At 38.9% G+C, this 16,352-nt stretch overlaps 1 protein-coding gene across 1 annotated transcript in view; it reads left to right on the top strand.

Moving 5' to 3' along the window:
• tenm3 (teneurin transmembrane protein 3) overlaps positions 1-16,352 on the top strand; it is a 227,439-nt gene that overhangs the window by 195,081 nt on the left and 16,006 nt on the right. Inside the window, exons 23-26 of the mRNA XM_084098060.1 lie at positions 6,995-7,244; positions 9,537-9,557; positions 15,198-15,430; positions 15,924-16,078. Of these exons, the coding sequence (XP_083954186.1) occupies positions 6,995-7,244; positions 9,537-9,557; positions 15,198-15,430; positions 15,924-16,078 (659 nt within the window). The remainder of the gene's footprint in view (positions 1-6,994; positions 7,245-9,536; positions 9,558-15,197; positions 15,431-15,923; positions 16,079-16,352) is intronic.

Raw genomic sequence — 16,352 nt, 5'->3', positions numbered from 1 at the left:
GCATTTTTTTTTCTCAATTTTGGCCATTAATTATAGCCATTGAACAGTACAGTATAATTGGAAGCCATCATTTTTAACATTTAATAGGTTTTAAAAAATATAGCAACGTTTAATTTAAGTTAACTTAAAATAATTTTCACATAGGCCTAAACCTATTGTAATGTCATATTTACATGAGCCCTTTAATACATCAGGGCTCAACGCTAAGGTTTTTTTCTACTGGCCCAGGAAGGACAGTTCAGATTTTTACCTGCCCTGCTAAAATGCTTTTGACCCATGTAACCTTGTAAACAGTGCTTTAAGATTTTCAGGTAGGTCTAACATGTAAATATACAGAATTTCAATAATCAAACACTACATAGTCTTCACTGCATAAATTATAAATTGAATATAGATTGATCTTCATTAAAGCTACAAAAGTTATTCAGTCAAGAGCAGTGAGTGATTTTCTCTTTGTCTTTTGTTCTTTGGTTGACATTAATGACACAGACAGCAGCAGGTTTATTAGGCTGCTGTCACTTTAAGACCTGATGTACATGACGCGGATCTAAAAAAACGGATCCTGTGTTAAATATTTTAACTAGTTCATTTTGACAGCCCTAGTGCATATATATATATATATATATATATATATATATGTGTGTGTTTGTGTGTGTGTGTGTGTGTTCCACTCTAACCTTTGTCCACATGCATACATGCATACTCACGAAAGTGGCGTAATCGCATTTTGACTCATTGTTAACTCATGAGTTCTTTTTCAATTTTTACCTGAAGGCCACTCCACGTTTGCCTCTCACCTCTCACACAAAAGCACTCACTCACTCCAGCACAGAAAATTCAGCTGCACTAGACTTTACTGCCCTTTCTAAATCCCATTGAGTTTAGCTTTGGTCATGTGCAGGCATGTAATGCAACTTTGAATCTGGCTGCATGAGCCAAGCACGCCTCGCTCTCTGATGTGGACGACCACTGCCTACGGGGTTTACCTGCATCCTCTCTCACTCGCTCTCACCATCTCAGCCTCCGATTCCTTTCATCTGCCCTTATCAGGCCCTGTCAGTGCTCAGCCACTGTACCTCCCCTCCCTCCACCTAACAGCGGGAGGTCAGAGGGAGAGATTCAGACACCTCTCTTTGGGACCGCAATTATTCCAGTCAGGAAATCTTCAAAGACAGTGTTTGATTGAGGAAGAGCATGTTCGCAGATTTCCTCCTTGTTTTTTCTGCAGTGCCGCATGCATGGTACAGTCACTCTGGACCAAAAAAAAAAATATATATATATAGCATCCCCTGCTTTTCACTAGTTTTGACCTGACTCCAAACACACTGTTTTCCCATTATTTAAATTGAATAATCGGGAAGGAGTTACTCCATGAAATATTAATGACAAAAAAAATGGCATAGAGATGTGAGAAATGAACACACAGGGAGAGGTGAAATGATTAAATTAAATTGATTTTGGTAATACTCGATGACCACTAATCGTACTCTCTCTGCACACACACCCACACGCTTCACGTGGCTCTGCAAAGATTTATTGCTGCTTTTCCATACTGAATTTATTTTCCAAATTAGCTGACACAGTGACTATGACTGTGCAGATAAACCAGTCCTTTGAGAAATGATGCATTGCTTCAAAATACCATAGGCCTGGAATCAAAAGAAAACAATACATAAAGGACTTTTTTATTTAATGCAGCAAAGTTTTCAGTATAATACGATTCTTGTTTAAATATATCTCACATATATTTGCAGTGTTACCAGATTCTTACAAAAGAGAGGCAAAAAACTAAGCATTGTCTGAAGACAGAGAGATTGAAGGAGAGTTGTTGAGACAAAAGAAGTGGAGTAGAAGCGAGACATGAAATGGAACGCTGAGAGAAAGAAAAGGAGGCAGTGACGGATGGTTTGTGAGGCGTAAATGGAAGAAAATTGAGTAGACTACAGCTCTAGCTCTGTAATCTCATCCAGTTTCTGACCCAGCATAAACACAGCAGCTATAAACTCCAATACAGCCTTTTATTGGCAAATCACTGCTTTCCACTCATGACCTGTCCCCCTCTGTCGGATTTATATATAAACACACATCACGCATATCAAAGGAACATGTACACACAATCATTATGAGATGAGGGCTGTCTCTCTGCATGCCTGAATAAATAGTCCAGTACGCCCCACATTGTGAGCCGTTCTCAATTTGGGGCCGTCATAACTTGTGTATTGTGTGTGTAATTGAAGACATTCATTGTTGTGCGTGTGGGTGTATGTATATCCGCTTGCACTATTATTCACAAGCCCTTGTTCGGCAGATCAAACAGGTGCGGTGTGGGTTTCATTACTGTAATGCAACCACGAGTAATTTGCGTGAAGGAGCGACTCATGCGCATGGCTCCGATTAGCCATTGAAAATGTGTTTTTTTGCATACACGTGTCTGTGTGTGTATCTGGAGCGACCTCCCTCAGAGAAGCTCGGTTTGAAGTCAAGGTCGTGTGGGTCTCTCCCAGGGCCAACGAGCCTCCTTTGTCCAATTTGTCTTTGTTAGCGGAGGATCACTACAGAGTAGCCTAAATGTAGTTTAGCCCTCCATCTACGAACCTCCATCCCTCTCACTCTTCCGGCCAATCCCTCGCTCAATGGCTTAATCGATGGTGGGTGGTTGATCAGAGGAGGAGGTATATTGAGATTTATGGGGACGTTTAGACCGCGATGCGGCTGCTGTGTGGACCGGTGCCCAAGCACACCCGAGAGGGGGCTTAAGATGGCGTCATTGATCTCACTCATAATTAGCGCACAGTGGAGCTAGATGCAGAATTCCAGCACGTTGCCCAATGTGAATAATTTAGCGAGCACAGCATGAAGTCATCCTTTGAAGTGCAGCTTTGAAGACCCCCCCACCCCAGTCTCGAACACCCTGCTGTTTTCAAAGCAATTCCCAATAAGCAGCTAACTGTGATCGCAAGGGCGCTTTTAGAAAACATTATATTGACTTGGACACTTTGAGTTCACCTGCACACTTTGACTCGACGTGCGTACGAACACTTCCTCTCTCTCTCTCGAATCTCTCTGGTTCTGTCCAGTCTTATCTTTAACACACACGCATTTGCGAAGAATGAACAGATGCTCACATTCTCCATGTTTTTGGAAACACTTTTGCTCTGTTCCAAAACAGTGTACTTACTACAGAGGCAGCATTTTAAGGCATCACAGACTCTCCCAAGATGAGGGAAATATTAATTATAAATAAACATTATTTCCTTCACTGCTGAAAAGTATTGATGATAATTTTTCAGTGTAATTAACTGTAGTGGAATCAATTGAGTCAGGTCTCTCCTGTGCATAGTGCTATTTGTGTGGCAAGCAAGTTGGTACCGGTGTAGCGCACTCCAAATCGGACACTTTTGAGGTTCCATGACGGTTCGGATGTAGGCAGTGTCGCAGCTACTTTTGGGAACAAAATTTATCCCTCTCTGTGTGGGAGGGGTTGTGCTGAGAAGGCAGTAGGAAGTTAGTGGAGTTCACAGTTGACAGGAGACTTGTGGTGGACTCTAATTTGAGCACTCACAGTGGATGACAGCGGTTTGTGGTGGCACATGTTATTTCTGCTCCGTCTACGAATCGCTTGTCTTTCCCTGATGCCCTCCATCTCCTTTCCCTCTCTCTCGGTCTTGTTTGCTTTCTCTATGGGAACTGAGAGCCAGCAACCCCATTAAATTCAGCATTCTGTATGAAATTGTGAGGCTTGGCTTAGCAGGTGTCATGTATCCTCAGCTCTCTTTGCTGGTTCTTGCCATTAAATGTGATGTGTGTGCTTCTTCTAAGAATATAAATGTAAATATAAACTCTACCTGACACTGGGAGTATAGAATATTTACTTTTTCCTTTTAACATTTAAAATCACATTCCTTATTTCTGGGCTTTCATAAGTGTCAGGCCAGATAGTTTGAGTTTTGTGTGGGGTAGTTCATCTAGTATTTAAGGATGCCCTGGTTTATGTTTGCTTAATGAACTGTATTACTGTAGTGCTGTATTACATGTATGCAGTATTGACCTGCTCAAATGAATGGAGAAAACATGCTGAAGCAACATGCTTTCAACACACTTTACATTTCAAAAACTAGTTGTTAAAATGTAATGGGGGGGTTTTTTTCCACCATGAAAGCAGGTAGATATTCGATATCTTATAAATTTCTTATTGACAATAGCTGCAGATTTATTAAAAGTGGGAGGGGTACTTTTGCAGATTGCCCAGGGCTTCTACAGTTGTAGGATAGTTTTAGGGCATGTTTTCTCTTATTTTAACTTTATTATTTAGTGTTACTAACATTGGTTATTTTTGTTTACCTATTCACACGTTATCTGGTATTTGTATACAATTCCTGCCTCTCATAAAATAAAAGAAGTACTAATTATGCTGCTGTCTGAGGAACAAGGTAACGAGAAACGACCAGCGGTGGTGGGGTTTAGCATAGGGTCGATCGGGTGTTGCTATTAGTGCACCATTAAAATATATCCTGAGGGAGAATATTAAAGGACAACATCGAGGATCAAATCCAAACCTAAGGCCAACCAAACTCATCACACAGCCCAAACTCGCACGCTGTGGCTTTTCCACACTGTGTTTAACATGCACACACACAAATATACAGCGAGACTATCAGAAACAAATTCATGTATGCTTTTCCCCCAAATATACTCCAACTTACAAGCACGCAAATTCAAAATTGCTGTGGCTATAAGATTAACCACGGTGTATTACCTGGATTCAGAATTGAAGTGGTGCAGTCATAAATAGAAAAACTGGAAAAAACTTTAGTTGCTATACATAATAACTTGTTCACGCACAGTTTAGTGACAGTCAGGAAATCGTTTTAACAGTGGGAATCAGGTCAGTATTAGTTTTTCATTTTGAATTTATACTAGGGAACAAAAACAAAAAGACATATTAAAAATATAAAGATAACTTACTGTGATGCACCCAACAGTCATTTCATCATGTGATTTGATTAATTGATTCTCTTAAGTTGCCTGTGCCATATAACCAAGCAGCATGTGTTTGGGCTGTTTATCGATTCTGAACTGCTGCCAGATTTCCCTTTTTCTCGCTGCTGAATATAGTAACAGTAGAATTATCAGTATGCTACGTTACTATAAAGCAGACCGTTTTGTGAACCAGTCTGAAAACGGCAACACCCTTTGATAACATTACATTAAGGTGCAAATTATCTGAGAATAAAATATTCAAAAGCAAAAATTAATTACTGTTTAAGAAATGCTAATACGCAAGATAAGAAGCAGTTATTTTTTCCTAATTGTTCGTAATGTTAGTTTGATATGTTTCCTAGTTTATTTCTGCCTAATTTATATAATTAAAATAATTAAAAAAAAATTAATATCCTATTTAGCCAAAGGTATGGATAAAGGTAGAATATTGAATAAACTACACAGATATCTTGATGTGCATGGGATTTATAGCAGTAACGAGATATTCCATAGATAAACTCTCTTCTCATTTACTAAATGGGTATAGCTGATTACATTTTTACAGATTTTTTGTCTTTTGCTTTGATTACTTTATGATTGGTTTAGGTTGGTCTAGTTGTTAAAAAGTCTGATAACAGAAAGGAGTTTTCCATGAACGATCACATGTCTGCCTGTGAGCAAAGCATATCCTCGGGTTACTGCTGGGGGGAATGTCAGGTGTACACACTATGATGTCTGTGTATATATATATTATATATACATGTCTTAACTGTGAACTTGTTTACCCAATCAGATTAGAGAACTGGATTAATGGCTCTGGTCAATGGCATTAGAGAGAATCAAAGCATGTTCTATCAGTGCACGACTTCAGCTTATTCAGTTTAAAGTTATCCATCGTCTGCATTTTTCAAAAACCAAACTGAATAGGATTTTCCCTTCTGTCTCTGCCGCTTGTGATAAATGTAAGGCCAGTGATGGGACCTTGGGTCATCTTTTCTGGGCATGTCCCAAGCTCACAGCCTTTTGGGGTGAAATCTTTAACCTGTACAGTGTCATATATAAAACTCCATTGAAACCTGATGGCCTCTTTGCAATATTGGGTTGTACCCCTTATTCACTAACTCTCTCTATAGACCTACAGCAGGCCCTCATGTTTGGTATGGTCGTAGCAAAGAGGATTGTTTTAAGGGAATGGAAATCTGTGTCCCCTCCCTGCTTTAAGATGTGGTTGAATGATATGGTATCCTGTTTATACCTGGAGGAGCTGCGTTACACTTTGTCAAACACCCAGCGCAGGTTTTGCAAGATCTGGGGGCCTTTCACTGACTATATTAAGAGACAACAGGATGAGTCTCAGGTGGAAGTTTGATATTATTATGTATTATTTTCCTATTTTCATTATGTGAATTGTTTTCATTTCAAGCCATCATTCAAGTGCTGGGACTCTGCCCTTAACTTTGGGCTTCCTTGACCTCACTTCTTCCCAAAACCATGGAACCCTTACTCTTCAGAACCTGTGGACATTTTTTTCAGTTCTTGGACTGGATTATAGATACAGGCTGGCAGTTATTGTTTTTGTTTTGTTTTGTATTGTTGTGTCCTGCCTTGTTGGTTTGTGTCTGTCTGTGACTGTTATGCAGAAAACCTTTGAAAATAAAATTATATATAAAAAAAAAACACGGCAGCTGTGGTTGCCAGTATTTTACCGTAAAAAAATACGGTAGTAATATTTTAGGTTTTATGGCATTGAACTTCAGTTTATGTAAAAACTGCTAGCTGTGGTTTCCTGTAATTTAAAAAATATTGTATTACAAACCAATTTGTCATAATAAAAGTTATTATTGAGAATTAAAAAAAAAAAGTACTGGATTAATGTTACATTATAAAAATCACAGCTATTCATTAGATCATGATATGAATTTTTAATTTAGCTTCTCCATCTTTCCAAAATCAGCTATATTATGATATGCTGTAGAGTAGCTCACCCACACAACCCTCTCTTCCTGTCCTGCAGGCATCCTGTACAAAGGCAACGGTGAGAACGTCTTCGTCTCCCAGCAGCCTCCAGTGATCAGCACCATAATGGGTAATGGGCGCAGGCGCAGTATCTCCTGCCCCAGCTGTAATGGCCAGGCTGATGGCAACAAACTGCTGGCTCCAGTGGCCCTCGCCTGTGGATCTGATGGCAGCCTGTTTGTCGGTGACTTCAACTACATCAGACGCATCTTTCCCTCAGGAAACGTTACCAGTGTTATGGAGCTGAGGTAAGAAACGCAAGCTAGTAAAAGAGGAATGAAAGGAAATTAAAAGAGGTATAAAAGACAGTCTGGTGTAGCCTTTGTGCTAATGATATGAATACTTTATGTCGTTAGACTGTAAAATGGGGCACTCAGCCCAGTAAAAGGCTCATGTGGTCTGAAAAGAACGTGCTGACAGTGACGGAGTTCTCGTCTGTAAAGGGTGACTCATTACTGGTGCTCTCGCCCCCCCCCCCCCCCCCCAAGACGAGAAGAAATACATATTCCCATACCTCGCTTTTTTATGATCCAACACAAGCCTTCTATTGAGCTCGTCCAGCCCACATCAAAGGCTGTGTGTCTGTGTGTGTGTGTGCCTGTTTATTTACTGAGCTCAGAGAAATAACAGTGTTTATCTCTCAGAGTTTTTCTGCCAACCCAACTAAACTAAGTTTTTTGTTTCTTCAAAGAGAGTAATCACTGATATTTGTATTATATGGCAGTAAAGATTATCATTTCAACAAGTATGTTTATTTTTTATTGAAATGTAGTTGTATTTTGTTGATTATAGGGTATTTATTTGCCACCAAAATTTATTGTGGTTGAGTTTCATTTCAGTTTCAGCTGGCATTCAAAAACTCAAATCTCATCATTCAATTATTTTACAGCAGTTTAGCCAAAAGTTACAACACCTCTGCTGGTCCTCTAAATATCATAAAATGCATTTTTATTAATAAAATGTTCATTTAAGCTAAAAAAAAAAAAGTGTAATCATTAAAGAAGTGACAAAGTGCATGTTTTTTTTTTTGTGGAACCCTAAAGGAGTTATTTTTGTATGTCCTGGATACTCTTCTCCAGTCAATCAAAGTGAATGATTACCTGGGCTGTCAGAAGCTCAACAGCCCCAGTCTCCAGTCACTTTCATTGTATAGAAAAGAGCAGCCTGGAAAAAAAGAACTCCTTTTGTGTTCCTCGGAAGATAAAAAAAAAAGGCCTACGTTTTTGGAGTGACATGAGGGTTAGTAAATGATGTCAGATTTTCCCTTTAACAGGAAAATATCACCAAAAAGCACTGTCAAATGTGCCACCTCTGTAATAGAAAAATTGGTTTTGATTGTTCAGTGTCCATTTAAAAAAAAGAAAAGAAATTGTGGTTTAATTTAACATATATGAGTGCAGCATGCCTATATTCATTTAATAATCTAAACTATCTCAAATATTCAAACTGTATTCTCTCCTGACTGTGATCACAGTGTGTGAATAATCAAAACACCATGAAGTGCAGAGGTGCAGAACTGATACATTACAACCATGAGGTGAACATATGTGCCCTCTTCTTTAAAACCTCAAGACCTGTCATTTCCTTTCCTTAGATCTAGAGTGGGCTCACACATCCACACAGAGACGTGTAGATATTCTTTCAAAGTGCTCTCAGGGTTCCTCTATATGAAATCAGATCCGTGTCTCGGGTCTTTTATAGACTCTCGCTGAAATGATCATAAATTCTTCCCTCACACTCGGCGGGGCCTAGAGGGCCCTCCATGTCACTCTCTGCTCTCCTGCAGCACCTCATTTAGCCATTGCGGTGATACATGACCGCTACCTCTTATCTCCTTTCTTTCCTTATCTCTTATTCCTTTCTCTTTCCCCTTAATTCGTCTGTCTCGTCCTTTTAGCCGCCTCTCGTTTTCCATCTCATGTTTTCCATGCCTGTGTCTTTCTGTCATTGACACTTACTGTATTTTTAACCTTATCTTATCATCTTCCTTTCATTCCATCTGCCCCCAACTTGATACCCACACAAAAATGTCTCATATGTGCACTCACACGAGTTCTCTATAAATGGCCCAGCACTTAACAGGTTTCAGTATCATCTTTGTGTGTCTGCTGCTCCTGTAAATTAAATTCCTTCATTAAAGCACTTAAACACATGGATGTAGAAAATGAAATGGTGGTCCTCTGTGTGACATATTCACAGCGTGGCTTCTGTACGGCTAAAGGCGATGTTTAAGGAATTGCTTTTCATTGTCTGGGACACAATCAATTTGCTATTATGGGCCAGTTAACCTCAGCATGTGCTGTGAGCTCATACTGTTCTTCAGTTCCCAGGTGGAATATTCACATATCCAACTCTGTTTAAGAAACCAGACAAAGTACAGTTAACAGCCCATCTCGCTGCGTTATTTCCTGTCCATGTGATTAATATATGCACACCTGTTTTTTTCTCTTTCTTAACAAGATTTATGTGCTTCTGCTGTTTTACACTCTCTCCCCTTTCTTATCTCTCTTGCTTGTTCTTTTTTCCTCTGCTGTCCTAAGAAATAAAGATTTCAGACATAGGTAAGCCATCTCATTAATGCACTGCTCCTTCCATTCTGGTGCAGTCTATTTATTTATTTTTAAGTGATTGTTGTTGCATGTCATCAGAAGTAATGTAAATGTGTGTCATCTGCCTCAGATGTTTCTGGAGTACCAATGACATTTTGAGATCATTCTTAAAGTTTTTGATTTTCTTGGTATTATTTAACTCACTTCATTTGCTTTAAAGCTCATTGCCCAAATCTTTAGTAAAGTGAGGTCTGAAAATCTAAGACCACTAGTAATGTTTTTTAATTACAAATTATATTATCAACATGCATGATTTCCACAAGTTTGTGTGAAACCTGATAATCATGTGATCCATTGCACATACAGGATGCTTGAAGTAAAGTAATTACCCCTTATACAAAGAACTCGCGTAGTAAATTTTTCAATCAATCTTTAATTCCAGGATTAAATCACATTTTGTATCCCAGATTGTCAATGTGGTCTCAGACTTCAGATGTCTCTGTTGATAGTGCAGAAATGGTGTGGTTCCATTGAAAACACTACTGTACAGGTTTTGACAACAGATCTGAATTCCTGACAAAATGGTTAGTATAATTCAACATAATGGCTATAATTTTTCTTCAAACACAATCTTAGTTTGTCAGTGGTTTATAAATCAACATTACTAATCCCAAATTCCCATGTCTTCCCAAAACAATGAAAAATTCCTTACAACCGTTTTTTCTTGCTCTGTGAAACCTCTTTCTTCACTTTGTGGATATAAGGGAAGCTTAGCTGAGACATTTATGTAGAACTCAAGTAAAACATTTTATTTTAATTTGGCATATTGCATATATCAGAAAGTCAAAAGGTACCTCATATAGCTTAGAAAGCAATTTTTTGTTTTTTTGATTTTTCATCTTTTGATTCTCTGGCCAGAAAAGGTTTAAGTAAAATACACAGACGTCCATTTTAGCTGACACTGGTGTAGACCTGTTTTCTAAGGAAGGATTCAGAACATAAACCTCTCTTGACAAGTCTCCAGTACTTCAGCTCTAAATGTCTCCGCCCTGTACAAGCAGAAGTTCCTGATAAACACTGCAAATAGACCCTCATCATCCCACAGATGTTTGAATAGTTCCAGTTGAGGGACGATGTACAGAGTGCTGTAGATGTTGATATCCTACATTAAGTTCTGTTTGAAACCTCTGTAGGGTTTAATCGCAGACGTATGGAGCTCATGAATGGAAATAAATGCAAGTAATTTGAAGTGGGCGAGCCAAAGCCATTAGAGCCTGTTGAATAAATTTGCAACCAGGGATAAATTTAGGAATCCCATGGACATGCTAACCGTTCCTCTCTGTCTCCTACCAAATCATTTAAAATGGAATTAGTGGCCAACTTCACTATATGGTTACATTGTGTGTGGGCAAAATAGTTCAGTTGACGTAATTAAAAGGGCGTATTTTTAGATGCATCCATCTTTTCACCAACATTTCTCAATGCTTCTGAGAAACAAAAACGACACATTAAGCATTAATGACTCTGAATTAATAAGTGCTAAGAGTTATTAATTCACAAGCACTGTTTCTGGCTGGTGAACATTACAAGCCATCTAATGGCTAGCCTTCGACTTCCTCTTGTCCTAGATGTCTCGGCTCATCTGTATGTGTCATTATGTCACGCCCATATAGCCTAATGCTCCACAGAGCCTCATAAACTTAGGAGATTATTGACCCCAAGCCTCAGTGTCCTTAAACCAAGCCGTTTCTAAGCCTCTACCTTCCCTGCTTCACTCCCAGAACTCACATTTGTTTCCATTTGGCACAGCAAAATGGTATATTATTTTTAGTCTGTTTGATCTATATTTACTGTAAGTGCAATGTGGTGTCTATGCCACATAGCAACAATAACTAACATAACCCGGAGACCTTTTTAGCCCTTTGGTCTTTTCCCGAGTTGCTGGTGCATGCTGATTCAAACTGTAAACAGTGTAATTAGCACATGTGAAAGCTGTACAAATCTACTGTATATTGCTTTTCTGTAAAATAGGGTTGATGACATGGTACCAATATTTCAGTAGTCGGTACCAATACCAGTCAAATTTCATGGTTTAATTTGAAAATTAAATATATTAAATAAATGAAATTAGATCATCTTTAATGCTATTAATAATGATAAGTAAATAATACATTAAAACATTAGCATGTAGCCATCAAATTGTTCAGTTAAGTAAAAATTGCATTAAAAAAAATCAAATGAATAGTTAGTGATAAAATGAAAAACAAATTAAACACATTACAGGTAACACAATAAGTGGCAGGTCTATTGCACTTACACTTTAAGGGCCCTATCTTGCACCCAGCGCAATTGACTTTGTACACCGACGCATGTATCTTTCCTATTTTGCACCCAACACACAGCGGACTTTTCCCTCAACAGACGCACTTTGGTAAATTAGGGAATGAACTTGCGCTCCCGTGGGCGGTTCAGCGAAAAGAATAGGCGTGTTCCGGCGCAAACGTTCCCTGGTGCTATTTTGCAGTTCCAGAAAACAATTCCACCACAGACCAAGAAAAACCTAGTCTAAAGTCAGTGGCGCGTTTTAAGGGTGAGAGAAGGGTGCATGCTTGGCCATAATGTAGCGTGTGCACAACGCGCATACACTTTGCTTCTCTCATCTACACACAGATGCAACAGTTGCCATTTTTGAAAACCATACATAATTACAAGGAAAAATGTTCCACACGAGGGAAATCATTGTGGTGTCCATGTAGATGTGAAAAAATAGGCATAAATCTAGCTTACACATTTACCCAAATTATTATACTCCTGTTTAACCGAAGCTTATTTGGGTGGGTTTCTCCCATCCCCATACAATGTCACTTTTCTGTCTTTTACGGCCCTGACGAGAACGTCGGTCTCCTCGGCTGTGAACCACTCCTGGCGTGCGCCTGGCAAATCCCCCGTTATAATAGCAATCCGCCATGGAACAATCGTGCCTGCTTTTAAAGGGAATGTGAGATGACACTCTGATTGGTTCATTTCACGTTACGCCCAAACCACACCTATGAGTAATGAAGCTACTTCAGACCAACCCATTTTAGATTTGCGTCGGGTGCAAGAGTAATTTATCCCGCCGGTATAATAGCAACAGCACCTTAGATCCGCCCACAAAGTTACTTGCGTTTTGCGTTTGATACTTTCGCGTTTCAAATCATTAAAATAGGGCCCTAAGACTTAATGCACGGATCTGTTTGACATTGCAGTTTCAGAATCAGTCCGATTGTCACGGCACTCGATACTGCTGGTACTACAGAAAGACTGGTACGTTACGTTTAATCTAGGGCTGCTCGATTATGGAAAAAATCATAATCACGATTATTTTGGTCAGTATTGAAATCACGATTATGTAACACGATTATTTCACCACTTTGGGAACGTGTTGCATTTATTAAAAAGACACGGTAACACTTTACAATAATGTTAATTAGTTAACAGTTAATGTATTAACTAACATGAACTAACAATGAGAAATACATTTGTTACAGTATTTATTAATCTTTTTTATTGTTAGTTAAAAATACAGTTGTTCATTGTTTGTTCATGTTAGTTTACAGTGCATTAACTAATGTTAACAAATACAACCTTTCATTTTAATAACGTATTAGTAAATGGTGAAATTAATATTAACTAAGATTAGTAAATGCTGTAGAAGTATTGTTCATTATTAGTTCATCTTAACAAAGGTAGTTAACTAATGCTAATTAATGAACCTTATTGTAAAGTGTTACCAAAGACACCTTTCAACAATTCTTAAAAAATCGAAATTTGAACATTTATTGTACTTTTTGAACTATTAAAATAAATAATATATAACAGATAATACTTCAATGAGTATTTTAATAATTCCCGCAGGTCTACCACTTATAATGCGGGAAATTCCCCCGCAAACATTGATTCACTTTAGCATGTAGATTGTATGAGTAGCCTAAATGAATCCACACAGATTATAAAATCAAATCAATAATTTTAAAACTTTCTCCAAAACGCAATTTCACAAACCGCGTGAGTGTTCAGCGGTGCCGCGTCTTCTCTCTCTCTCTGTCTCTCAAAATGCGCTGGACAAGGCAAGCGTCGAAACTACACATTCGCGTTTAGGAGTCGGGACATGATGGAGTTGCACTTGTACAATCGGACCAGCATTGCATCGTAACTAAAGTTTATCATTTTCACTTCTTTTTAAGTTTTATCAGTTTAAACATTCAGGCTGAGAGAGTTTATGGCATCGGGAGGGGCGGATCTGCGCGTGCGCGCGTCATTCAGAACACAAGACAAAATAAGAGCGTTCTTTCAAAACAGAACATGGCAAAATAATCGTTTTTACTCGATTATACTATTTTGGTGATCGTTGGGAGCAAAAATCGAAATCGAAATTCAATTAATTGCACAACTCTAGTTTAATCTCAACTTGGTACCGAAGTACTGGTACATTGACAGCCCTACTGTAAACACACAGTTCTGTTCCAAAACATAATGAGTTTATTTGCTGCCTTCCAAACACCACTAAAATGAGATACCTTAGGTCAGAGGTCTTCAACCCTGCTTCTGGAGACCCACTGTCCTACAAAGTTTATTTTTGCTTGATTAGCTGGTTCAGGTGTGTTTGATAAGGGTTGGAGCTAAACTTTGTGGGAAAGTGGGTCACTAAGAGCAGTGTTGAAGACCCTTCACAATGGGAGCATGCCGATGGTGCCTTAAAATCATACCTCCATAAGCAGCTGAGCTCACTAGGTTTTGGAACAGAGCAAAATATCTGATAACCAAAAAATGACCATGGATCAGCTCAAACATGGAGCCCAATACCACTTTGTAAATTTGATTTTAGATCAGCAAGTGAGGTTATCTAAAAATATAAATAAAAGTTAGTCAGTTACTGTACACAGCAGAGGTTTCAACTACAGCAGCCAGCATCTGTTTGCCTGCCCCAAAGCCAACCCTCTTGCAAGGTGTCTGCGCTATTCTTAGTCCTTAGTCGCTTCTAATTGAAACACTGCGACAAGTTGTTGATTTTCTTCAACAGATACATCACTTCATGTTGCTTGCTGGCTTTTTCCTTTGTCATAGGAGTGCGGATGGGAAGTGCAAATGATTGAAAGGATGTGACAGTTTGGTGGGCATCATTATGGTTGTGTCAGACGATAGTGATTTCCAGTCATAACGCATTAGGTTCACTCTGACAGAGTGCTCAACTACTTTCCCCTCTAGCTAGCCGGGCCAAACAAGTACATTCACTTCAACAATAAAACACAAAAGCCTAAGATCAGTGATCACATTTCTATACATCTGTAGGCCTTCAACAACTTAGATCTTAACTTTGTGTTTGTAATTTTAGGATTATTACCATAGTGGTTTACGGACATGAGACATCTACTAAAACAGAAAGAATTGTTTTACCTGTTCAGTTATCCATTCCATACCTCAAACTTATAAAATGAACTTCCTCTTATTCTGTCTCAAAGTCATCCATTCAATTGTGTTGTTGTATCTGTTTGTTTATATGTATATATATATATATATATATATATATATATATATATATATATACATTTTATGTAGGTTAACTACACTGACATTCTTGTAATTATGAAATTTTTACTTTTGTCCCAATAGCAACAATCCTGCACATAGGTACTACCTAGCAACAGACCCAATGACAGGTCAGCTGTATGTTTCGGACACCAACTCACGACGAATCTTCAGGCCTAAAGCCCTAACAGGAACCAAAGAGCTGTTGCAGAATGCAGAGGTTGTGGCAGGGACCGGAGAACAGTGTCTGCCATTTGACGAGGCTCGATGTGGGGATGGAGGCAAGGCCACCGAGGCGCTACTGCTGGGACCCAAAGGTAAAGAGACTAAACACCTGTAAATCAATATGGACTACTATAGCTAAACATGACACACTTCTGTTCTCTCACACGAACACATGCACAAATAATACAAAACACTATATTTTACTAATAAAATAATACTGGTTTCATTTGAAGTTATCAACACAGCAACATCCAGCCATTAAGCACATTTCTCTGAGAGAACTAGTGAGGCCTATGATACTCACTCAATCAGAGCGCAAGAGGGTTCAGTTCCTTTAGCTCTGACTAGATTTAAAAAAAACATATCTTCCTGCATATTACTTGCTCTCAACATCACTCTTAGCTCAGGAATAATTCACCACCCAAAAGCTCATTGTGAATAATTCACCAAGCGCCACGTCTTCAGTGACCTGGAAACCACAGGGGCAAGCGTGACATGTGTACCAGTCGTGTTTCGCCTGTTTGCAGGTGCAGTGTGTGTGTCTATTTGCAGATTTCACATCTGCCCCTCCCCCTCTCTATGTAGGCATTGCTGTGGATAAGAACGGGTTCATCTATTTTGTGGATGGTACCATGATCCGGAAAGTAGACCGGAATGGCATCATCTCAACACTGCTGGGGTCTAATGACCTTACATCTGCTCGCCCTCTGACCTGTGATACCAGCATGCATATCGGACAGGTATATATCCATACTCACCTGCTCTACATCACTGCTTAGTGCTCTTGAATCTTAAATATGAATTTGTCCATTTATTGCTGCAACAAAAGAAAAGCTGCAATACTGCTAACCTGAGTGTTGTATGGTCTATAGAGTTGAATTCAGTCCAGTTATGCCACTGGGCTAAAACAAAACATTAAAGGGCAGAAAGGTCAAATTTCGATTTATTTCAGAATGCGATCTGTGATTCTCAATACAAAGATATAGCCGTTTTAACCTGATACTCTTGCTTTAT

This window comes from Abramis brama, assembly GCF_963993115.1.
Source record: "Abramis brama genome assembly, chromosome: 2".
In the NCBI taxonomy this organism is placed as follows: domain Eukaryota; kingdom Metazoa; phylum Chordata; class Actinopteri; order Cypriniformes; family Leuciscidae; genus Abramis; species Abramis brama.
Note: the sequence above shows the minus strand (reverse complement) of the source record. Positions and strands in the feature narration are given on the sequence as shown.